At 44.7% G+C, this 24,677-nt stretch overlaps 1 protein-coding gene across 2 annotated transcripts in view; it reads left to right on the top strand.

The window, feature by feature from the left end:
• HS6ST2 (heparan sulfate 6-O-sulfotransferase 2) overlaps positions 1 to 24,677 on the top strand; it is a 291,392-nt gene that overhangs the window by 190,882 nt on the left and 75,833 nt on the right. The window contains exon 3 of one of the 2 annotated variants that reach the window (XM_047082139.1): positions 21,387 to 21,419. The exons of the other annotated variant lie outside the window; for it this stretch is intronic. Within the exon in view, the coding sequence (XP_046938095.1) occupies positions 21,387 to 21,419 (33 nt within the window). The remainder of the gene's footprint in view (positions 1 to 21,386; positions 21,420 to 24,677) is intronic. 2 annotated transcript variants of the gene reach the window in all.

Below are 24,677 nucleotides of genomic sequence, written 5' to 3'. Positions count from 1 at the left end.
AACGTGATGCATCGTATCCCACTTAGGAGACTGCATATCAGACCTCGTATTAATGGGGTTATAATTCTGTCCGAGGATTGAATGGGTCAGATGTGGAGTCAGATACCGTCAATTGCCTTCTCGTCTAATTCCCACGCCTTTCCCATTTCAAAGAAGGGAAACTGAGGTCATATGTGACGTTTAATATGGTGTGTGGTTGATCGGGGCATAGTTGAAATGCTTCAAAGCCTTCTTTTCAGGGAGATGGTGAGTGGTGTTCAATCCTGGATAGCAGGAAAACCCACGGGACCCTCACTGTCTGGCTCTGACTGCTCCTTCTCTGCTGTGTCCTCAGGCCCAGGCCCAGCCATACCCAAATTCCATTTGGACTTCCATAGAATGCCGTCAACGGGGGAAGAAACCATGAGCTTGTGTGCTCAGACCTTTTCAACCTGCCTGGCCCCGAATGCATGATTAACTGCCTGAATTCCTTGTCGCAGACTGGATTCTACCACTTGCTATCTTACCCTTTGTTTCGGAACTTCCGGGAGTCTTTACATGTTCTTGACCTCTGCTTTGGCCTCTTGCCCAAGAGGTCCTCTAACAAATGTCTTACTTATGGAGCCCACCTCCTAGCCTGCCTTACTTCTGCTGCCTTGAGGCCAACCCCTTTCAAGTGTGACAATGACCGTTTGGGGCATGCACAGTCCTCCCTTCTGGGAAACTGAAGCACCGAATGACAGCTGTGTATGAGGAGTGGCTCAGCTGACAGCTGATTCAAGACACTGGCAAGATCTCATTATATTTTGTTCTTGTATTTACATCTTTCAAGTGTATTTGAAGAATCAAGAAAACAATACGATTTGGCTTCCCAAATTGAAATGATAATGAAATTGCCCTTTTATTTAGTTACTTTTTATTGTTCTCGTCTTTACTCAGGCCTCTCCTTATTTCCACCACCCTTCACCATCTCCCCACCAACGTTCTCTCTGGAAACACTTTATACCCAATAGAGCTGATCTCTTCCCACATACTGTATCTCTCAAGGTCTTTCTGTCACTGTTCTTTCTGCTGTCATTTATAGAAGACATAGCTAATGATGGCATCCGGGTTTGGTTGGAAGGGCCAACATGGCATATTCCTTCATACAGATTGTGCTTTGGTTTGCAGTTGCTTTTGCTCCTGTCCCTATGCTTTTCAGGCAGCCTTTTGCCTTTGCTTGTGAAGAGACAGTCCATAGGAATGTGGTCAAACTAGTCAGTGCAGTGTCACTCGGTCCACTGGGCATCCAGGGAAAAGTGGAGCTTCACCCTTATCTTGGGAGCCCATGTGGGGAAAGAGATGTCTTCGGAAAGGGGAAAGGGCCATGAGGCTTCAAAAGAGGGAGTGACTTGTCTTTCAGCTGCTTTTCACCACCTGTGAGCACCTCACATCACCTCCCATTTTTAAATCCTATCTTCTCTTGACTTGATTGACATGGTGCTATTTTATGCTCTGTTGTTGTTCCTTTGTAGATTTTCCTTGTCTATACCTCTAACTGGGATTTCTCAGAGACTCAGTTCTCCACCTTTTGTCTTTCTGCCTACATTCATTTCCAGATCTCATTGATCATCAGCTGCTTTGAGGGAAACCTTAGTGTCTCCAGCCCAGGCCGGTGTCCCGAGTTCCGGTTCAAAGTTCGCATGGTCATTCCTATGGGCATGTGATACCAACCTTCCAATACCGCCAATCTAAAACCAAACTCATCATCACACCCTTTCTTTTTGTTAATGAAGTGCCTCTCTTTTTCAAGATAGAAACCTCTGTATCTTCTTGGACTATTCCATCACCACCTATCTTGCTGCCAGCTGCATATCTAAGCAATTGGTAGGTTTTCTTGATTCTTCTGAGGCTTGACTATATTGGGGCTTGCAGTAACCTTAGGGGTTACCTAGTATGGAGTTTTCATCATCTCAGAGTTAGAGGGTCAGTAGTAAGGCTGAGACTAGAACTCAGGTTTAAAGATTCAAAATATAATTTATTGTCAAATTGCCTTGCATACGACATGATACTCTACATGGAAAACCCGAAAGACTCCACCAAAAGACTGCTAGAACTGATACATGAATTCAGCAAAGTCACAGAGTACAAAATCAATGTATAGAAATCGATTGCATTTTTATACACCAATCATGAAGCAACAAAAAGAGAAATAAAGAGACTTATCCCATCTACAATTACACCAAGAACCATAAAATACCTAGGAATAAACCTAACCAAAGATCTAAAAAATCTGTATGCTGAAAACTGTAGAAAACTTATGAAGGAAGTTGAAGAAGACACACACAAAAATGGAAAAACATTCCATGTTCATGGATTGGAACAATGAATATTGTTAAAATGTCAATACTCCCCAAAGCAATCTACACATTCAATGCAATCCCAATCAAAGTGCACTGACATTCTTCTCAAAGATAGAACAAACAATCCTAAGATTTGTATGGAACCACAAAAGACCCCAAATAGGCAAAGTAATGAAGAAAACCAAAGCGGGAGGCATCACAATCCCAGACTTTAGCCTCTACTACAAAGCTGTAATCATCAAAATAGTATGGTACTGGCACAAAAACAGACACATAGACCAGTGAAATAGAATAGAGAACCCAGAATTGGACCCATAAATGTATGGACAACAATCTTTGACAAAGCAGGAAAGAGTATCCAATGGAAAAAAGACAGTCTCTTTAGCAAATGGTGCTGGGAAAACTGGACAGCAACATGCAGAAGAATGAAACTAGATCACTTTCTTACACCATACACAAAAATAAACTCAAAATGGATGAAAAACCTAAATGTGAGACAGGAAACCATCAAAACCCTCGAGGAGAAAGCAGGCAACAACCTCTTTGACCTCAGCCGCAATTTCTTACTTGACACATCTCCAAAGGCAAGGAAATTAAAAGCAAAAATGAACTATTGGGACCTCGTCAAGATAAAGAGCTTCTGCATGCAAAGGAAACAATCAACAAAATTAAAAAGACAGCCAACGGAATGAGAGAAGATATTTGCAAATGACATATCTGATAAAGGGCTAGTATCCAAAATATATAAAGAACTTATCAAACTCAACACCCAAAAAACAAATAATCCAGTGAAGAACTGGGCATAAGACATGAATAGACACTTTTCCAAAGAAGACCTCGAGATGGTCAACAGACACTTGAAACGATGGTCAGTGTCACTCATCATCAGGGAAATACAAATCAAAACCACACTGAGATATCACCTCACACTGGTCAGAGTGGCTAAAATGAACAAATCAGGAAACTGTAGACGCTGGCGAGGATGTGGAGAAATGGGAACCCTCTTGCACTGTTGGTGGGAATGCAAAGTGGTGCAGCCACTCTGGAAGACAGTGTAGAGGTTCCTTAAAAAATTAAAAATAGAACTACCTTATGACCCAGCAATAGCACTGCTAGGAATTTACCCAAGGGATACAGGAGTGCTGATGCATAGGGGCACTTGTACCCCAATGTTTATAGCAGCGTTTTCAACAGTAGCCAAATTATGGAAAGAGCCTAAATGTCCATCAACTGATGACTGGATAAAGAAGATGTGGTTTATATATACAATGGAATACTACTCGGCAATGAGAAAGACTGAGATTATTTCATTTGCAGCAATGTGGATAGAAATGGAGGGTATTATGCCACGTCTTTTACTTTTTTGACATACTTACTACCCTAAAGCACAGGTTGACCTTGGGTAAATAGTTTTATCTCTCTATGCCTCATCTATGAAGTGAAAATAATAATACCTTAAGATATTGTTAGAATTACATGAAAGATATTTAAGTGAAATATATGTCAGTCAGCACTTAGTATTGGCTTGAGTCTGTTACCCCTGTTCCAGAGCCACTGCTGACATTCTTCTAGAAGCTTTCACACTCTGTTAAATCTTATCTAGTCTTTCTAATATGGAACGTTTAGAAGCAAAACTCTGTTCCTGCTCTGAGTCCTATTATCTTAACCATTTAAGGAATTCATTTCTAACTAGAGTTTTGTTTGTTTGGGGACCTTTTATCATTAGAGCAATTTAAGGGATACAAGATGAAAAAGAAACCATTTGTTTTCAAGGAACTTACAGCTGCGTTGGGAAGACAGGTGTGTCCAACAATTAATTATAAAACCAAACGCTACTTGAAGAGTTAAAGTAGAGGTAGGAAGATCCAGCTGTGAAGGTAAGGAAGGTTTTGGACCCTGAACATTTCTCATTCATTGTGTTTTCTGGTTCAGAATCCCCATATTGGAATGCTAGTATGGGGTATGTGCATGTAGTTATAAGGATTCAGGCAAATTGAACCAGAGTTTCAACACATTCTGAAAGAGAGAGTTTCTATAGATGTTAATACCTTGGATTAGAACAAAGAAAGATAAAACAGAGAACCCATTAGTAAGTACTTATAGGATAACTTCCAGAATTCTCCTTTGTTAACTTTGATGGGGAAGTGAAACAGAGACCCTAGTTAGTCTAGACACCTGCCATATGAGAAAGTGTGTGCTGATTGGTTTACTTGTGGGGGTGGGGGGTACTAGCATCATCTTACATAGCCTATTTAACAACCTGCTCTTATTTTTCATTAAATAAAATATCTAGGTCATGTATTGTCAATGAGCAGTATTCCCTTTATAAGCCCTAGTTATATGTGCAGATGTACTAGAGGAACCCTAAGAAGCTGGCGAATGCATTGGGAGAATAGATTTCTGGAACTACAGGGGTGTCTAAAGGAGTGGAGATCATCTTGGAACTACTGAGAAAGGGGCTGGAATAGCTGCCATCCGTCTGGATGAGGGGGAAAGGGAGAGGACAGAGGGAGGAAAGCCAGAGGGAGGAGGTTGCCAAGGAACCCATGGGTCTCATTTCCCTGCTGATTGCTTCACCTAAAGGGCTTAAAATCTTACGAACTGCTTTCTAAGCCAAAGCAGTGTCATTCAAAATCACCTCCAGGGATCGCCTTTCAATGTCTAGAGCTGACAGTAGAAGAGATATCCAATACCTATGAGGAAACTGAGGCCCAGAGAGTAAAGGGAATTGTCCAACTTTCTCCAGTGATTCAGCCTGTAATGGCACAATCAACACTATTTACCTGGCTTTTGTGTGTGGAGAGGGCACAGGTGAATCATTCATATACCTAAATAAATGAAGACATTTGTGTACTTAAGACAGAGAACCAAAGGCTCGATTTTTCTCTTTTAGAGAATGCCTCAACTGGAGTTGCAAGCCCACTTTGCCTGACCTTTATAGCTCTGATAAAGGCAACCTTGATTCATGATGCATGAGCCCAGGTCTTGAAACCGATAAGAAATGGTTTGTCCATTGAACATGCAAACAAATTACTTTCCAAGGGCTGAAATTTAAACTGACATTAAGCTCCGAGAACATCCATATTTAATTATACATAAAGGCCAGAAAACAATTTGTAATCTTAAAATAGTAAAATTAAAAGAGAAGTCCCACCTATGCAAATAATTTACTGCATGCAATACTACCCTTTAGTTTTGCTGTCATCTGTCTATATTAGCAGAACTGGCTTCCCCAATAATTCCAGGGCAGCCCTGAAATATGAGCTTGGACTCTAAATCAGCAGTCAGAGCAGCTCCCAGGGCAGGCTGGTGCTGTAGAGCCAGGGAGTGTGTTGGCTTCTAACAAAGTTTGCCCCTCTAGAGGAGGAAATAGAATGAAATACAATCTATAATATTGTATTTCTCTTAGGATGGGACTTAGGGGCCAAAATGTCGTGGGAGGAACACAGGCCAGAAAGCACAGAGATACGGGTCCTAAATTTGACCCGGGGCAGAATCAGACTGTTCTCCACTCTGGCCCTCAGGTCCCTCATCTATAAAGTGAGAGGCTTGGATCCAGTGATCAAGTTGGAAGAAGAGGGAGAGAATGTGAAATGAAAAGCATGAATCAAATAAAAATGGCTTGGTGATTTCTAAATACTCCTCAACACCCCTTTACCCGCCCCCCCCAACACACACTAGTTTTCCCCTTGGATTGAATATAGCCTGGGATTGTGGGAAAAGTACTAGACTAGGGGTCAAGATATCTGGATTCTCATCCCAGCTGTTTCTTGAACTCTGTGTTCTGGGCAAAGCTCTTTCTCTCTCTGTCTCTCAGTTTCTCCGTCTGCTAAGTGAGAGATTTTGGTCCTCATTGGCTCCCCACCAGCCGTGTGCACTCGTGATTCATCCGTGACTGACTAGGATTTCCCTTGGGGCAGGGCACTGTGGTCCTGCGTGTTTTAAATAGCTTCCCAGGGGATTCTGCTGTGCACCCCCATCTCCATGGGCCCTCACAGCTCTGCCATTTTGGGCGATGAGTGGGAATGTTTTTGGTCCTTCTCAGGTCCTTCTACGGGGATTAGCCCAATGGTATATTCGGCTCACTCCTTCCCAGTAGAGTCTTTTCAAAGGATGGGAAGTTTGTACCGGGCAGGAGGGGAAGAGGCACAAAGGCACACTCTGTGGAGTCACCACATGACAAGGCGCCGAGACGCTGCTCTTAACCTCTCGGTCGTTGCCACGTGGGTCTTTCTTGAACTGTACAGGAACCTGATTAAATGACTTGATTCCTGGCTTTTCAAAAATCCCGTCTCCCGTGGGTTGCATGCTGCTTATCAAGATGTGCTGAGGAAGCTGGTGCCAGCTTGAATTCTTTGTACCCAGGAGGCTGGGGCTGGCTTGATTCAGAGGTGAGTATGGTGGAGGAGGGAAGGCAGGCCGTTGCCTGTTTTTCAGACGTGGAGCCTTACAGACCACATGTGCTTGCAACGTGGAAATGAGGCACGCACCTCAGGTGGAGGGTGGCTCCACCTGAATTTCAGAAAGTGCCTAGCACAGAGAGCTCGACAAAGCGCAGCTCGGCCGTTCTTGACGTACAAATCCGTAACCCTGCCTTCCCTGGCATCCTGTTCTCCAAGCTGAGGGGGCTGGGCTGATCGGTTGGACTGAGGGTCCCGAGGAGGTGTCCCAAGAGCTGTCCCAGAGGCAAGGAAGGTGTGGGAGGAGGCGAGCAGGCAGGTCTCAGACCGTGTAAAGCACCCCTTAGGGCCTCAGGGCTTTGCACGGCTCCTATTCACACTGTATTCTAGGTCAGTGGGCCCCAAACTTTTCGATTATCGGGACTCCTTTATGCTCTTAAAAATCGCTCTTTGGGGCGATTTTGGGACCCCCACCCCAAAGAGCTTTTATTTATATGGGATATATCTATTTTTACTGTATTTGAATTTAAAACTGGGAAAATCGCCAAACCATGTATATACTTATGGAAAGTGACAAGAATACACCTATTACCTAGTAACATGACTTTTTTTTAAATGAAAATTAACTGATTTCCAAAGCAAAAAAAAAAAATTAGTGGCAATGTTTTATATTTTGTAAATCTTTTTGTATGCCTGGCTTCATAGAAGACAGATGGATTCTCATATCAGATTCTGCATTCGAGCCGTTTTAATATGTTATTTTGGCCGAAGTATGTGAAGAAGATCCGGCTTCACACAAACATATTTGGAAAGGGAGGGCCTGGGGGACCTCTGGGGGTGGGTCTTGGGGACCGCCAGTGTCCCCATGCCACACTTTTGAGAACTGCTGCTCTGCATGAATGATGTTCCTGGGCTTGTGCAGTGCCCACCCTGTGGAGCAATACATGGCTGCTCTGCTCCTTTCCCCTCTGCCTTCATCTCATCCCCTCCTCAAACAGAGCAACTCAGTTTTTCTGTGTTTTAGGTGACAGAGGTATTGGAGGGTTTTGTTTGAAAAGAGGGTTCTGTTTCTAAGTGTTTGAAACCCGCCACCTAAATGTTAGGTTACTGAAGACCCAAGGATTTGGGAGTTGATCGGGGTCATTGAGATCCTTTCCCTTGGCCTCCTCTTCCCTGAGAATACAAATCCCCAGACTTTGAGGTGGGGGGGGGGGCTTTGGGATCATGCCTCTGCTCTTCCCAGGCAGTAGTATGCCATCTTGATAGTGACAGTCTCAGCTCAGGAAAATGGCATCATATGGCTTGAAAGATTTAATGCCACCTCGGAATGGAGCTGACCTGCCCAGGGAGTGGGATGCAGGCTGGAGGAGAAGTGGATTTCACTGTTTGCCGAGATGTCTGATCCGCTGGGGGAGAGAGACAGGCCCTAAGGGCAAGTTTCAGTGATATACTTATGTGTTGTCATCTTCAGAGCTAGGCATTCATCATCATTATTTATTTCCCAGATTTATGTCTGATCTTTATGCCAGGGGACAGGAGCCAGTGCCAAATATCACAGGACCTAAGTGCCCTCACAAGCCATTGACACCTCTTCCAATTTCTTGTCTAATAGAGAAGGCTGTGCTGTTCTTTCCCTTACTGCCAGAATCATTATTGATTTCATGTCATTTCTTTCGTAAAATCATCTCCTGAGTCTGGCAGGGCTTGGCTTATAGCCGAGAATGTTCTCCGCCCACTTCTCTGCTGGGCAAGATGCTGTAAGTCCCACTGATGTGGGTCAGAAGACAGTTCCACAGCCATCCTGCCGACCTGCCCACTTTCCCTTTAGGCTTTGAGCGCGCGCAGAGGTACTCCCAGAGCTGGGGGTGGGGGGTTGTGGTTCCCTCTGTCCTCATTTGCTTTGTTTCTCCCACCAGCCTAAGCATTAATTAAGAGGCCCAGCCCCAAATGCCCAACATTAGGGTCAATCATTTGGGCTAATTGGGTGTCTCCAATTTAATGGAACTCGCCTCCGGAATGAGAAATAAAACTGAATCTCTGGGCGAAATTGGAACCCTTGTCATTTGCTGGTGGGAACGTAAAATGGTGCAGCTGCTATGGAAAACGTTTTGGCAGTCCCTCAAAAAGTTAAGCATATAGTTACTACATGCTCCAGCAGTTCCCCACTTCGGCGTATATATACACATACCTAAGGGAAATGAAAACATATGTGCACACAAACACTTGTAAATGAATGTTCATAGCAACATTAATCACGATAATGAAAAAGTAGAGTCAACACAGATACTCATCAGCCGATGAACGGATAAACAAAATGTGATGTCTTCACACAATGGGCCATTGTTCAGCCATAAAAAGGTTTGAAGTATTGGTGTATGCTACAATAGGGATGGGCCTCCAGAACTTTATGTAGGTGAAAAAGCCAGACTAAAAGTGCCACGTATTGTGCGGTTCCACTCACATGAATTATCCACATAGGCCAATCCAGAGAGACCAAAAGCAGGTTGGTGGTTGCCAGAGCTGAGGGAAGTGGGGAAGAAAGTGTGACCACTTAATGGGTATGGGTTTCCTTTTAAGGGGATGAAAATGTTTTGGAACTACATACAGGTGGTGGTTGCAGGACATGTGAATGTACCAATTTCCACCGACTTGCATACTTTAAAATGGTCAATTTTATGTTATGTGAATTTCATGCCAATAAAAACAATGCAAAACAAACAAAAAAAACCCACCTGGATCCCTGGCTGCTGCCCTCTCTTGGGCTGGCTTCACTCCTGAACGTTTGTGGGATCAGGAACCCAATCCTGGGCTGTGAACCCCTCCCGAGTGGAAAATGGGCTTACCGTAACTTATGAGTCCTGTGGAGCTGCTGTGTATGATGCATGGTCTTCCACACGGCTGTCCCCGCTGTTTGCTCATAGAAGGCAGGGACCACGTCTTGCTCGTCCTGTATTCCAAGTGCCTTAGCACCTTCTTGGCACACCAGAGACATTCAGTAGATGTTTGTTGACGGACCAATTGGATGTGTTTGCTTCGTCTTCTTATTCCTCTCCATGTACCCCAGTGATGCTAGTTATAGACCCACCATAGCAGGTGCTCAGGACAGGTCTGTAGACTTGTCCAGTGGGTGGCGATGAAATTGTTTAGATGCACCTTATTTGTTTTTTTTTTTTTTTTTGAACTTTGGATATCCATGCAATGGAATACTCTTTGGCCATGAGAAGGAATGCAGTACTGACGTATGCTACAACATGGAGGAACCTGGAAAACGTGACGCTAAGTCAAAGAAACCAACATAAAAGACAACGTGTGAAATGATTTCATTTACTTGAAAGGTCCAAAATGGGAAAATCCGTAGAGATAAAGTAGATCAGTGATGGGCAGGGCCTGGAAGGGATAGGGATTTATGGCGGTGACAGCCAAAGGATACTGGCTTTCGTTTCGAGGTGATGAAAATGTTCTAAAATTGTGGTGATGACAGTACAGATCTGTGACTCTACTAACAACCACTGATTTGTGCACTTTAAGTAGGTTGTGTGGTATGTGAATTGCATCTCAACAAAGCTGTTAAAAATTGAGATATATGTTGGAGGAGTGAAGAATAAAATTTGAATTGAAGACAGATGTGCTCTTGTTTGGGGAGAAATCTCTATCTGAGATCTAAAATAACTTTCCTGATATATTCAGAGGGCTTCTCCAGAGAAAGATTCTTTTACATTGGGCTTCCCTTACAGCAGCAACTCATGTGGGTTTCCAGATCATTACGTACCTGATGAGGGGCTGAGGGCAGAGTAGCCAAAAGCCAGAGTGTGAAGGGCAACCACCAACTGTTGGGAGTTAGAGATTGATCAGAACGTCTGTCAGCGGGAAACCAGGATTCAGTTTACACAAACCTGGCTGCCTGGTGATTTCTCCACTGCCTATAGGATAGACACTGCCCACCTCCCCACCCCCATTTTGATCAGGAGGAATGAGCAAGCAGCCTAATTGATGTGCCATTTGGACAATTAGCAATTCAGCAAGCCCAGCTTCAAACAAGCAGTTCCAGATTCTTCCTCCTACTCCTGGGGACCAGCCCTACTACTTCAGTGCCGATCAGCCTACTTGAAGGACGAGACATCAATATGCTGCTACAGGGCTCCCATAGTGGGGCTGAGGGGAGTTGTGTGTGCAGATGTGAAATGCCTCGTGCCACGTACAGACTTCACTGTCCCCCTTGCCTTTAGGCACCAAGAAACTCCTACGGCATCATCCCACTTAACTGACAGCTTGGATGCCACGGTCAGTGGCTCCTTAGATCCCGGGCAGGGAGCCTCAGCAGCCTGAGGTGGCACCACCAGTTCGTGTGTGTGTGTGTGTGTGTGTGTGTGTAGCAGTTACAAAGCTGTCTGCGGTTATGAGGAAATTGATAGGCTATTCTGATGGCTCCCTGTGTGCCTCAGGTTCCAAGGCCAAGGACAGTCTAAAGGTGCTCCTGGGAAGCCAAGAACCAGGTGCTGGACAAAGTTTTGTTGGACGTGGGTTTGCAGATGTGCGCTCACCTGATTTGACTTACAATGGCAAAAAAATGAGCACATGACGACTCACTTGGAAGTTGGAGGGACCTCCTTTCTCTTTGGCATGTGGCCAACAGAGAAAGGAGGGGGCCAAAACATAGTTGAGGTGAAAAGCACATAGGCTTTGGATTCAGATCAACCAAGTCCCATTGTCTGAATAACTACAGGACCCGTGGCAGGTGGCTTCCTGTCTCGGAGGCTCAGTTTCCTCACCTGTACAAGAAGATAGGAAAGATCATCTCACAAAACTATTGTTCTCATTAAACAACAAAGCCCAGTCCTCATGCCTGGATCTCCTGCTGCTGGTTCCCAACTGGCCTGTTTACTCCCATCCCTCTAGCCCACCCCTTGCCACCTGCTTGATGTCCTAGGGGAGCAGCATAGCCATGGTGGCATGAACCGTGCGACCTTGGGTAAGTCCCTTCGCTCTCAGGGCCTATAAAATGCAGAGGTTGGGTTTGATGTTCCCTAAGGGTACCTTCCAGCTCTGACAGGCTTTTAAGCTATGTCAAGGTCAAATTGTTGAGCGGCCTGGCCCACCATGCTTGAGGATGGACTCCACCGTTCAGCGAACACAGTTCTCTCGCAAGGCAACAATTCTCCTCTGACTACCGTAATTACGTGAGCCTGCTTGGAATGAGGCACGTAGTATAGCTTCTTCCTGTTTTTATTTCCCCCCTTGGTTATCATGGACTTTCTGGATTCTGTCTCCATTTAATTCAATCACACATCCAATAGATAAAAAAATACAGGCATAAGAGCAAGAAACAGCCCTCACTTCTGCTCTAGAGAGAGAGGCCTGATCTGTTTGCCAACTTCCTTTTCCCTGCGGGCCCCTAGCCCACCCACTGCTACCTGATTTATGTCGTAGGGGAGCAGCACGGCCATGGTGAAGATTTACACCGGGGTTTCATCTTCAAATGAGCTATTACCTCTCTTCCTTGTGTATTCAAGTGCTTGGCAGTCATAGCCTGCAAGTTTATCCTGGAATTCAAAATGAAAAACGGTCCCATGAGAAGCTTAAAGAGAGGCGCGCAAGGAATCACTTCAGGGCAGTTTACAGGCCTGCACAGTAACTTGTGCAGCCGGCTCACAGCGCAAGTGCTGTTGGCACAGACAGCTTGGATGCGGTCGCTCTTCCCTCATCAGTGTCTGGAGGAGGTGTAGCGCACAGCGCATGGGGGAAGGCACAAGGTACAGGGGTAGGGCATGTTGGATATTCCCACCTCAGCGCCCTCACTTACTAGCCGTGCGACCCTGAGCAAATTATTCCCTGGGCCTCGCCTGAGTCACCTGTAAAATGAGAAGGATGCCTAGTACATTTTAGTAGCTAATGAGCTGGGGTGCTGGCACCCTACAACTCTGGATTTGAGTTGTTGGTTGTGCGAGCCCCTCGGAGGCTCCAGTATCTATGCAGTGAGTACAGACTTTCGTTCAGGATAAAATGAGATAATTCCTGCAAAGTGCATGGTGTCTGGCATATAGTAAGCACTCATTAAATCGTAGCTAATAGTGTGATTGTTATCGTTGGCCACTGAGGAATAATTTCCAATAATTTAGAAAAGAGCCCCTGTGTACTCATCCCGATGATTTGGCAAACTTGTCTGTATTTTGTATTCTTTGGGGCAGAAGCGCACAGGGTCTTTCTGGCACCTGGTTTTGAAACTGCGGGTAAGACATCAAACCAAGAATCTTGCAATCACGGGAGATCTGTTTCCTCTTGAAAACAAAGGGTTTGCCCTAACCGTGGTTCTACACCGTCACCTTGAAACACGTCCAAAGCCCACGAAAATGTTGAGTGGCTCACAAGTTTTCAAAAAGCAACGTATCGGGGTACCTGGGTGGCTCAGCCGGTTGAGCGTCCGACTTCGGCTCAGGTCATGATCTCACAGTTTGTGAGTTCAAGCCCCGCGTCGGGCTCTGTGCTGACGGCTCCGAGCCTGGAGCCTGCTTCAGATTCTGTATCTCCCTCTCTCTCTCTGCCCCATCCCCACTCATGCTCTGTCTCTCTCTGTCTTAAAAATAAATAAAACATTAAAAAAAAAAGCAAAAAAAAAGCAACATATCCATTAACAGCGGGTTAAAAGCTGTGCTTACTTTCGTTTTTCATTTTCATTTCAGTTAGCTAACATACGGTGTTCTATTAGTTTCACGTGTACAGTATAGTGATTCAGCCCTTTGATACGACACTGCGAGCTCATCACAACAAATACACTCCTTAATCTCCGTCACTTATTTCACCCATTCCCCTACACGCCTCCCCTCTCGTAACCATCATTTGGTTCTCTGTAGTTAAGAGTCTGTTTCTCTCTCTCTCTCTCTCTCTCTCTCTCTCTCTCTCTCTCTCTCTCCTTTTCCCCTTAGCTCATTTGTTTTGTTTCTTAAATTCCACCTATGGGTGAAATCATATGGCGTTTGTCTTTCTCTGACTGACTTCGCCTACTTGGTGCACGTTTTCAACAATGAAGTCCATTGCACAGATGTTTCACTTGCTTGATCCCAGACACCTAGATCTTTAGGAGCATCTGGATAACGAGGGGGGCACTTTTCGCCAAAATTGTGGGTTACATTACATTCAGCAGGTTTCATTGAGCCCCTGGTTTGGGTCCTCTCTTAGGTATTACTGGAGATCACAAGGAGATCACAGTTTTGTTGAGAAAAATGAGCCTGTAGGTTTGAAGCAATCAAAGGACAGTGGAGGAGCTGGGATTGAAACGGTTCTGTCGGCTCCCGAGCCCGCGTGCCCTCCACTCCATCACATCACCCCTTCACGGACCTGCCACTTCACTGGGGCTGGCTTGACGGAAGTTTCCGACCAAATCCAGTGGCTCCTGCCATGCTTTGACTTCAGCAGACACGGAAGCTCCTTGCCTAGAGTGGCTGGCATGTTGGTCCAGAATGGTCCAGAATATACCATTCTGTGTGTCTGTACTGTCTGATCCTGTCAGTGACTTGGCTGAGTATTTCCTGAGAATGATCTCGACGTTTAGTTTAGGACTGGCTAGGTCAGTACGTGGTAGGGACTTTTTCGTGCTGTGTGTTTCAAACTTGTTAAAATGCGAGCACAGCAGTTACATCTCGCATTCGCAGCTCACCCTGCTTGTTCTGTGTCGGCATAAGATACGTGGGGGTGCAACGGAGCAGCAGCCCCTAATGGAGCTTAACGTAAGGGGGATGGTGGAAATCCTCCCGGCTGAGTTGAGCCAGTGCTGAAATAGCATTCGTTGTGGACCTTCTAGACCCCAAACTCTAAAATATGGAAACAGAATGAGAAAAAATAAGCAACACACACACACATTTATATTTATATTATAAGTGAGACTTTTTCAGGCCCTTATTAACAGAAAGCAAGCTCTGTTATACCCCCGAAATCTCGACAAGGAACTCTTTCGAGAGTGGATGCACAAGGTCCATCTTTCCTTCAAGGAAGAAGTATATATATGATCAAATTGAGGAAATGCGTGGCTGGAACCTTCCATACAAATGCAGGTGTTTGCCTCTGAGGAACTCTAAAAGGTAGTCGAAAATCGCCGTCAACTTTGAGTTGATGGAGTCGGCCTGCGTCTCTGTGCCTTAGTCTATAATTCACCCAGTGCCCCCACATCATGAGTAGGAATGCTTTGCAGGAGGAAGAAGAAGCCAGATTTTCTTTGATGGCCCTCCTTTTTTTGTTTTTGTTTTTATTTTTTTTGTTTTATTTTGCTTTGTTTGCACGGTGGCAAAATACCCCTTTCACTGCTTTTTGAAAGACGAAATTGTCAAGTAGGTGCTTCAAAGATTCTTTCAGAAAGAATATATCGTGACATAGCCAAGGACAAACCAGAGTTACACCCATTTCTCCCCAAAACAGGAATCCCTCGGTCTCCACATTCTTAATTAGATCAGCACTAGAGGGCACTCTTATGATGCCAAAATGGGAGAATTTTACTACAAACCGGTGGGCGGAGGTGGGGGTGATGTGAGGGGGCCGGTCCAGTAACTAACTGCAGACAACAGTTTAGGGAAGACGTCCTAACAGAAAATTGACTGGCTCACCAACAGATGAGAAAACACTATTTGAAAAGCATTGTGGAGCAGTCTTCCTCATCAGATCCACTTTGTTTCCCCAATGTGGTCGGTGTTTTTGGCAATACAAGACTCAGGTATTAGGCATTATTTCTCAAACGGGGAGAACATAAGGATCCCCGGCTGTTGCCACGTGATGTAGTAGAAGCCTGTTTAGGCAGAAAACAGAACGTGAGAGAGAAGCTTAGGAAAATGTGTTTACAACTGAACAGCTACTGAACAAGAAGTTAACATCCTTGAGGGGTTTTATGGCTGTTTTCCCATTGTTTGCAGCCGTTGCTCTTTGAGATGTGCTCAGGGTTGTGTGGTTGTGTCTCCAGGGGCAGGTGCCTGTTTGCCGGCTGCCCCCAGGCAGGTCTCAGATGGAGACGGGGTGGGTAGTGTGTGTCCCCCCACCTGGGGAAAGGACCCATAGACTTGGGTCCTGGTCTTAGCTCTGCCACAGCTGTGTTCTGTGATCTGTGATGAGTCCCTTCCCCAGCAACACTAATGGTCCCTAAAGATCACCAAAAAACATCTCTCAGTGACTCGGTGTCTCTGGTTGATGATTGCAGAAAAGAAGTTTCAATTTCATTTGTTTATCAGCCACTTGAGATCTAAATCTAACCTTGGGATAGAAGGTGATTTATGCTCTCGGTAGAGATGGTACTCGAAGGATTTGCCAGCCCAAGGGGCTGATATACGCATGTTAGTTACTTTTTTTTTTTTTTTTAGGTTTAGTGCCCAGTCCAAATATAACCTCAGAGAGTTACCACATTTAAGCCGTCTCTAGCCGTCCCCCCAAATTGGCTTATTACACCCTAATTAGGTGACTCATGTCTTCCACACGGGGCACTGACCAGAATCTCTCTGGCCTGCCTCATGCAGTTTCCTGAGAAGCCAGGGGTAGGTCTGGCAATCTAATGGGAGGAAGGGCCACTGAAGACAAACTCGTCCACTCTGCCTTTGGTCCCAGAATTTCTCAGAGCAACTCAAGAGTATTTCTCCCTAGGCCTCCGTTTGTAAGAACCCAGGCTCTACTTCAGAGAAATTCCTTATAAAGTCTTAAAATGTTGTAATGAACAGGAGCCTTTGGGAACACACCCAATCCAACACCTTCACTGTGTAGAGAGGGAAACCGAGAGCCATCTTCCCCACGGGAGGATGGGCTTGCCCAGGGTCACACAGCAGAGTTGTCATGGGCACCTCAGTCTTTTGACTTTTAGTCCAGGCATCTTTCTCACCTTGTGCTGTGTGTATCTTTCCCTACACACACCGACTCCAGGGAATAAGAAATCAGCAGCTATTAACCAAAGAGTTTTTGACATAGCTAGAATAGCTCTGTGTCATATATTATATATATATTGTATTTCGGTGGTATAAATGGAAGGGACAAATCCTTATCAAAAATGTGTCCTCTCTAAATGTCATAAGACTGGAGACTGAACCATCAGAAGGTCATTTCTGTGTGTCTAGAAGACCCAGTATTCTTAATACTGTTGCCCAAAGGCAAGGGTAGGATTGAATCCCTTGTCAACTGGCAGAGAAAATAGGCCAGGAAGATGGGTCTGGAAGCCGGGTTTAGTATCTTGGGGGAAGGGGACGCTGTGGAAGGAGCAGTCAAGACAAACTCAGGAAACCTCCTCTAGTCCTCAGAGTAGCCCTGTGACACACACATTGGCCTTTCTACACAAGTTGCTTTTAGGTGCTTTCTGCTCTGATTGGTCAGTGCCCAAGCCATGTCGTGTGTTCAGTATGCTGAATGTCATTACTGGCATGGGCACTATACTTGTCCCCATTTTGTAGATGAAGGAGTCAAGGCTGAGAGCCTAAGGCACCTTGGCAGAGTCATGCAGGTAGTAAATGAAAGAGCCCAGACTAGAACCAGAACTAGACGCCTGGGTTTATTCCATGGCCCCACACTACCTCTCAGGCTTGTGCGTGAGCCGAAGGCTGACGCCAAGCATTTTAAGACCAATAAAGAAGACAGGGAGCTTTTGCCTAGGGCCTTAAGAAGCATTCAGGCCTTTCCTCTGGCTTCTCCATTTCCCCCCACCAGTTTGAGCAGGAATTCTTCGCCTGGGACTTTCTGGGCAGGGGACCCCTGTGCATTTAGAGGACCCGATTTAGCATGCAGAATAAGCTTTTTTCACTAGGAGATACTGAATTTGGCCTTCAAAGACTACATGACGAAGTGGCCTGTGGCACAAAAGGAGGTGGTGGGTAATTGAGCGATGGTATGCCAGATCAGACCAGGATGAAGTTGGAGGGGCAACCTAAGTGGGAACAAGGTGGGAAGTCAAGGGCACCACAACTCCAACTCGGGGCGTGGAAGTTGGCAAGAGGGTGAGGAAACCAATCCGGTGTTAGAAACCAGAGAGGCCGAATGGGCCGTTTGCTTGGCAGCTCTGGAGTAATGATAGGTAATTGGTTCCCACGGGGCGTATTATCTGCCGCAGATCTGAAATCAGACCGGAGCAATGTTGGTGTGGGTTTTTTAAAACCATCCTTTGAGAAATCTGAGCATCTTTGCGGCCTTTATCTGGGAGCGTGTGGATCTTTCTGCTGATTGACAGTAATCACCAACAGCCCAGGCTCCCGGCCGATGAAGAAGCTGCATGAGGAGAAAGAGAAATGGGGGGGGGGGGGGCGGGATGGGGGGCATCGATTGTGCATCGGTTAGATTTCCATTTAAGTTTCCTTGCGTAACTTTTCCATCCTAAAGAACCAGCCGTTGTGTATTTCAAATAAACAAAGCAGTTTCCCCGGAAAGAAAGAGGATCAGCTGCATTTGAGCTCGGCTATTATTGTTTGGGCTATATTCTCATTGACACATAAGCTCAGAATGTTGGGCTCTGGGCTCTCTGAACTCCTAATGGCGTGTTGTACTGAGAAAGTGACTAGAGATTGCTGTACTCTTAACTAACTTGGCCCCAAGGCAAAAGGCCAAACTACTAGAGAATTATAGGAGTATTTGCCCAAGATCAAATGAGTCATTGGTAAAGCCAGGATTTAGAAACCAGGGATCCTGACTTTCAGGCAAGGGCTCTCCCATATTTACATCATTGCAGCTTTTCTAGGTCTTAATTTGGATCCCTAATATCAAAGTGACTCGATAGCAGCTTTTTGTATGTGTGTGTGTTTCTGAGGCCCGAAGCAACTGCCCTGAGAATATAAATCCCGGGGAGTAGGTGTTATCATGGGAGGTTTCTGCTTAGCATGAATCACCGTCTGGAGTTTTGGGGCCCCCAAGTCTGCCCCATCTTTCCAATGATATCTGTGTATTACCTTCATTTTCGCCTCTTCTTTCCCTGCTAATTTGACATTTACTCAGTAGCTGTCACTTGAGGAAGATTTAGTCACATCTTCTCAAACCTCAGCCCAGAGGATGGTTACTCTAGATGCTTCTCCATCCAGTGTCTGGGTCTCGGGCATAAAGACCACAGCTCCTTTTATCCACCAACTGTTGCTGCTTTCCCAGGACGGGACTTGCTGAGGGGTGAGGAGTGTGATCTCAGAGTGTCACCAGTGCTGGCTGTTACAGAACACTAGAGCATCCAGTGACAAGAGCTCTATGACACTGCAATATTACAAAGCTGCCATTGAGGCACTTCTTGTTTTTACAGCATCGCAAAGCGCATGCACGTGGGGTTCTGTGGACAGCAAATGGCCCAGCTGAAATGAAGTCTGTCTCACAGCCTTTTGATGGCGCTTCGCACAAGGAGAATTCGTGAACGCAAACAACGTCTTCTCCAATCAAAAAGGCAGTTCTAGTACAGTTGTTGAATCCAATGCCATTGGATATGTTCTCAATACATAAGTCAAGACATAAATAAAATGAGGAAAATTTCTTTTCTAGGACTAATAACACACAGTGTATTTCTGTGGAAGCCTTCTCCAAGAACTTGGCTTAAAAAAATCTTCCACGAGGTTGTAAATTACATGAAGGCAGGGATTTGTGTCTGTTCTATTCACTGCTGTGTCCTCAATACCTAGCAATAATGCCTATCACATAGTAAATATTAAACGTTTGGTGGGATGATTTTTTATTAAATGTATTTGACATACGGCATTGTATAAATTCGATGTGTACAATGTGTTAATTTAATACGTTTATATGTATTGTAATATGATTGCCACTATAGTGATATTTAGCACCTCTGTCACGTTGTACCATTACCTTTTCTTTTTATTAAAGACTCCTTTTAAAAGATTCCATTTGAGAACCTTCCCAAAGTGTGTGTGTGTGTGTGTGTGAATGTAAAATGGGTTCGTAAAGTTAATTCACTTTTTCTAATCAGTATGCTTTCCCTTTTTTCTTTTTTTACATATTCTTTCCATGGCCTTTGATTCACTTCTGATGACTGCCCTCCCTTTTGATTGATGCACCTGTAACATCTTCCTGGATTACCATTGAATATTCCATCTCTGGCAATCTGGATTCCCAGGTAAGGCAATGAACTCCCAAAAGTCTTCTCAGTGCAGTCACCAGGCAAACTTTCATAGGCAGTTGGGAAATGTATGTAGAAATTTTTTTTTAAGCTCAAGAGATAATAGTCCCCCTGATTGATGGTAAATTTGGTCCAGTCCCCAGATAAATCAATTCTGTACATACTTCTAGTATTTGAGGATTTCTATTAGTGCCGCAGAATAGAAAATGATGGTTTGGGAATGTGCTACCTATTTGACTTTAGAATTTTCTAGTACTAAGAATCAACATACAGCTTTATGTTTCCTTATTGTTGATTGCTTTTCTTTTAATTTTTCACCCAAAGTCGTGTTGTTTTTTGTTCATGAGGCTGAGTTCAGTGGAAGAGGTCCTAGCCTCCCTTAACTGTGTAGGGAAGCTAAGTCATGGGGTAGGTCAGAACACTCTAGATTGCCTCTTTCTTGCGACTGGAATGGAAGAGGAGCACATCGGGCCTTGGATGGTAAGTCAGCTAACGGGGGTGTCTTGTTTAACAGAGCTTTTGTCAAGCTCACCAAGTACATCACTTTTGTTTCCCATAATGTTAGCTTCTCCAGCGGTCTTAACAACTCACAGAACCGGGGAAGGGGGGGCTTAGCCACACCGGGAACCCACGAGAAGAGTCTTATATTGCTTCCCAAATGATGATGCAAAGGCTCTGCTCCTAGTCCTGCAATTCGAAGTTTCTATTAACTCACTTCTAAAGTCTCCAGACATTCCATGTGAAGAAGCACTTCTCCCAAGAAAGTGTACAGGCTGTATAACTTGTTTTTGGACACAAATGTGTTATTACATTGTAATATCCCTTGTTCTGGCTTAATTCACAGCGAAAAGCTAATTGAGTTCCCCTTGAACCCTCAGATTAGCAAATGACCTGTGCGCAAATTCCCTGCTAACATCAGAAATTCATGTAGTGGAATTAGTGTTTTGTGACTCTTAAGACATATATTAAGAAAACAGCTAAGCATTTTGTTTGTTAGTTTTGCATGGAGAAACATTGCTTACTTTGGGGGATGTCTTGCGTTTGGGTGGAAGGGTCTAGAGTGATGATTTAGGTATCACTTGGTGTGTGCTTTGCATTTTCATCTGTTGGAAGAGCATCGGCAAAGGCTAATCGTTCTTTTCTTTTCCTTTTGTTATTTGTGTTGCATATAGTCCTGATAATATGAAAAAACTCCCTGTAAGTTCCTCATGGGTCTCTTCAGTCAGGTGTTTCCATTTTAGTGATGCCATAACATTTGCTTTGGTTTGGTTTTTGGTTTATTGACTTTTTGTGTTTTGCTTAGATTGCCATCATTTTTGTGAGGGGGCGTGGAATGAACATGACCCAGTGGTCGATCTATCATTCTCAGCCCATAGCCCTCCAGAGGTCAGGCTCTCACGCTGCCCTGCCCCTGTGAGCCCCCTGATTTATAATCCCCCACTCCTTGAGAGGAACGAACGGGGAGCAAAGCGGAGGAGCCATCCATGAGCTGTTTCCTTGCGGTTTGGGAAGCTGGAAAAATACACTATCAAAGCAAACTGGGGCACTTTTGTTGTTTTAACTCCTGTCTTACCACGCTCTTGCTAGCACCTGGTTTTACTGTTCCTTTAACAGGTGGAGGATTTTTCAGATTCTAGATGCAGCAAGGTAAGTGACGATGTATTTTTAGTTCAACTGACCCCAAGTAAGCTAGAACGAACAGACTCTGCAGTCGCTTCTTCCTTTGATTTCAATACGATGAATAGTTAGGTTTTGGCTTTTGGACAAATGCTTTCCAGGGCTCTTTTCTTGTTGTTGTTTAAAACAGCTGAAACTACCCAGGCATGTAGTCTCGGGTCTGAAAGCTGACCTAGCGCAGAAGTGGGATGAATGTTCAGGGCCAGCACCCTAGACAGTTGGACAGTTGGTCATTAGCTCCTTTCTCCTTTTGCTGAAATAGGACGACACACTAGAGTGTCTTGTTAAGAACGCCCCACCATCCACAGAGTGGTTTTCACGGTGCTTCAGGCACGCCTGCCTGTCGCTGGGCTGGTGGTGGTTTAGGGAACAGCTAGGTCAGCATTTCATTGAAGGGAAATCAATTATTTGAAAATATCAGGGTGTTTAAAGTGTGTAAATGTATGGACTTGCAAGGTAGAATAATCCCACAGGCGAGGGGCCTTTATGACAGGGACTCTGCAGCAGAGCGAATCTAATCAAACGTGGAAAGTTCCTAACTGGGGGGGAGGGTGGGTTATCGAGAATGCTCTAAGACAGCACCTGTGCAGTACCATCATATCGCCACGAGTGCTGAAGAGGCTGGTGGGAATCATAAGCTATCTTGTAAATGTGTGCTCTGGTTGCCTGTGTTTGGACTATCGTAGGCTTATTGGCACCAGAAATATTTACCAGTGTTTTTGCTTTCTCTTCCTATCCACCTGAATTCCATCCTATGCCCTCTGGCCAAACAGGTTAAGGAGCAAAGGTAGCCTTGAGATTCCTCCACTGGGGTAGATTCTCATTCAAACAGAATAGATGGGCCATTTCTTAAGTGCCCAGCTCGCTTTCGGGAGCTGGACTTCCATATTCCCGTGAGGGCCTCAGTGGATTTGCTTGACGGACGAGAATAGTAAATTCGGTCTTTAATTCCATAGGCAGCTTATAATTGGTTGGGGTAAATTGTATAGACACACATAGACCCCTCATCACATAACATTAGTATGGGAGGGCGTTTAAAGATTATAGCCTGGATGTGTCATGGTGGCAAGGGCATTAGATTCTGCCACTACTGGTGCGGTGACTTTGCTCAAGTCCCATCTCTGCTGTGAGCCTTGATTTCCCCATCTGTAAAATGAAAGAGTGGAGGACCATTAAAATAACGGTCAGTAACATACAGACTAGTATCCCAGCCATTGCTCTTATGGGGGAAATGTTGAGAATGTTGTTTTAGTTTTGCTTTAAAATTTACTACATGAGCGGACCATGTATCTATACCGGTTTTGCTAGGTAACAAAGTGAATGCTCTGTTTTTATTATGGTGCTGATCAGTTATTATCAGAGCAATTTATACCTGCTCTGAGTTTGTGAGAAAGGGAGAGAGGTACAGATGGGGCGATGGAGGAGAAGCAGCTTTGGTAAATGTCGCTGGGGACATTTCTGGTGCTTCTGGGCTGAATGACGTATGAAAACTATTTGCAAGGCTAACATATTTTTCAACCACTAGTAAAATAATAAAGCAACAATTCATTTGGTAATCCCCCTCCCGCACATGCAGTTTTAGAAATATACAAGATTATGATGAGCTCTGCCTCATAATTAACAATTTGCATAAATGCTCGCTATTATTTAGTTGTCTGAATGGATTCTGTAATCCAGAGAAAGAAGGGAACAATCAGTGGAAGCCAGCCCAAATGCCTTGTATTATTGTTATGCACAGGCACAATTAACACTGATACTAATTGTTTCAGACCAGAACCTCATTTGTTTTTCTATAGACAGCAAAAACATTAATTGCCAGAGTGTCACTCTCTCTCTCTCTTTCCTATAGCCAGCCATGTTATAAGGTCTGCAGTGGCTGAAGCAAATGACTTGGCTGGATTTTCAGTGCATCATTTGGTGATGGAGTTTCCAAGTTTCTGTTTAAGTTAGCAATCAGTGGCTCGGACAGCCAAAGACTATTTGTTATAATATTGCTAACAATAGGCCTGTATGAATTTAAAGAATAAAAGGGTGCTGGCACACCAGCCAGTTCTGCTGCTGCATTTACATTCCACTCATAATTCCATATCTTTAAAATGATTGGCATCAGACATGCATAGGAGAATCACAGGAAGTCAAGGCTGGAGGAGGCCTTTAGATCACCCCGTCAAATTCCCTCACTTTTCAAATGAGTTTGATTGTCAATAATTTGAATGTCAGCAACCACCACCAAATCAATGATGCCACACTTTTTTAAAAAATTTCAAACCATTGGGAGCTATTACAGCAAATACATTTGAATTATAACGAGATGTTTTAGAATCATATAGCCTCAACTTATTTTCTAGGAAGCAGAGTCAGATATTTTTAAAAATATGCCTTCATAAGGTTGCCCGAAACATAGCCATGATGTTGATGGTGTATGTGGTAAAGGAGATGTCCTGTGCAAAGCACTTGGCAGTAGGAAACGGTCAGTCAATATCAGCTCTTTCACCCTCGTGCGCAGATTACCCAGCTCGCATCAGCACAGTGGAAGTGTGACTTCAGTGCTCTGAGAGTCCGTCTGTCCTCGGGTCTGACTCTGGTGCTGCCATTTTCTTGCAGTGTGACCCTGAGTGATTTATTTAACCTCTGGAGGCTTTCAGTTGCCTCACATGTAAAATGTAGCCACTTTATAGATCTGTTGCAAAAATTAAATTGAGACCAGGCATATCAAGTGTTTAGCCTTGTTCCTGTCACTTTATAAACCACCAGTGAGTGGTAGCGGCTCTTACTGCTGTTATCTGGCACGCCCAGGACAGTCTTATTCGGTACTAATAGTTAATCTTAGGGTAGTTGGGGGTACGTGCATATACACCTATACACGTCCGCCTGTGGGCGCACAGTGTCCACAAGAATGACATTGGAAGACTGCTCTCCTAAAGGTTACTTGTGACCACGGTGACTCAAAATCCAATGGCCTCTTCTCTGGCCTCAGTCTTCCTGAAGTCTTGGAGGTTCTGGTGCTTTTGCACATCGTCTTTTGCTTGAAAGCATTCCTAATTTATCTTGGTTCACCTCCTGTCTTCTTCTCAACACTTTATAAGTTTCCTTTGTTGCGATCTCCTTTAAACGCGCGCGCGCACGCACACACACGCACACACGCACATACACACACAGCCTCTCCCTCCCCCTCGGCCCTTTAAATGGAGCAATTCCCAAGCCTGTCATTGATCTGCTTCTCTTCTC

This window comes from Lynx rufus, unplaced genomic scaffold (genome assembly GCF_022079265.1).
Source record: "Lynx rufus isolate CCGP_SWC_20201006 ecotype Redwood Valley unplaced genomic scaffold, mLynRuf1.p SCAF_19, whole genome shotgun sequence".
Classification (NCBI taxonomy): domain Eukaryota; kingdom Metazoa; phylum Chordata; class Mammalia; order Carnivora; family Felidae; genus Lynx; species Lynx rufus.
This window is presented reverse-complemented; position numbering and strand designations above follow the sequence as displayed.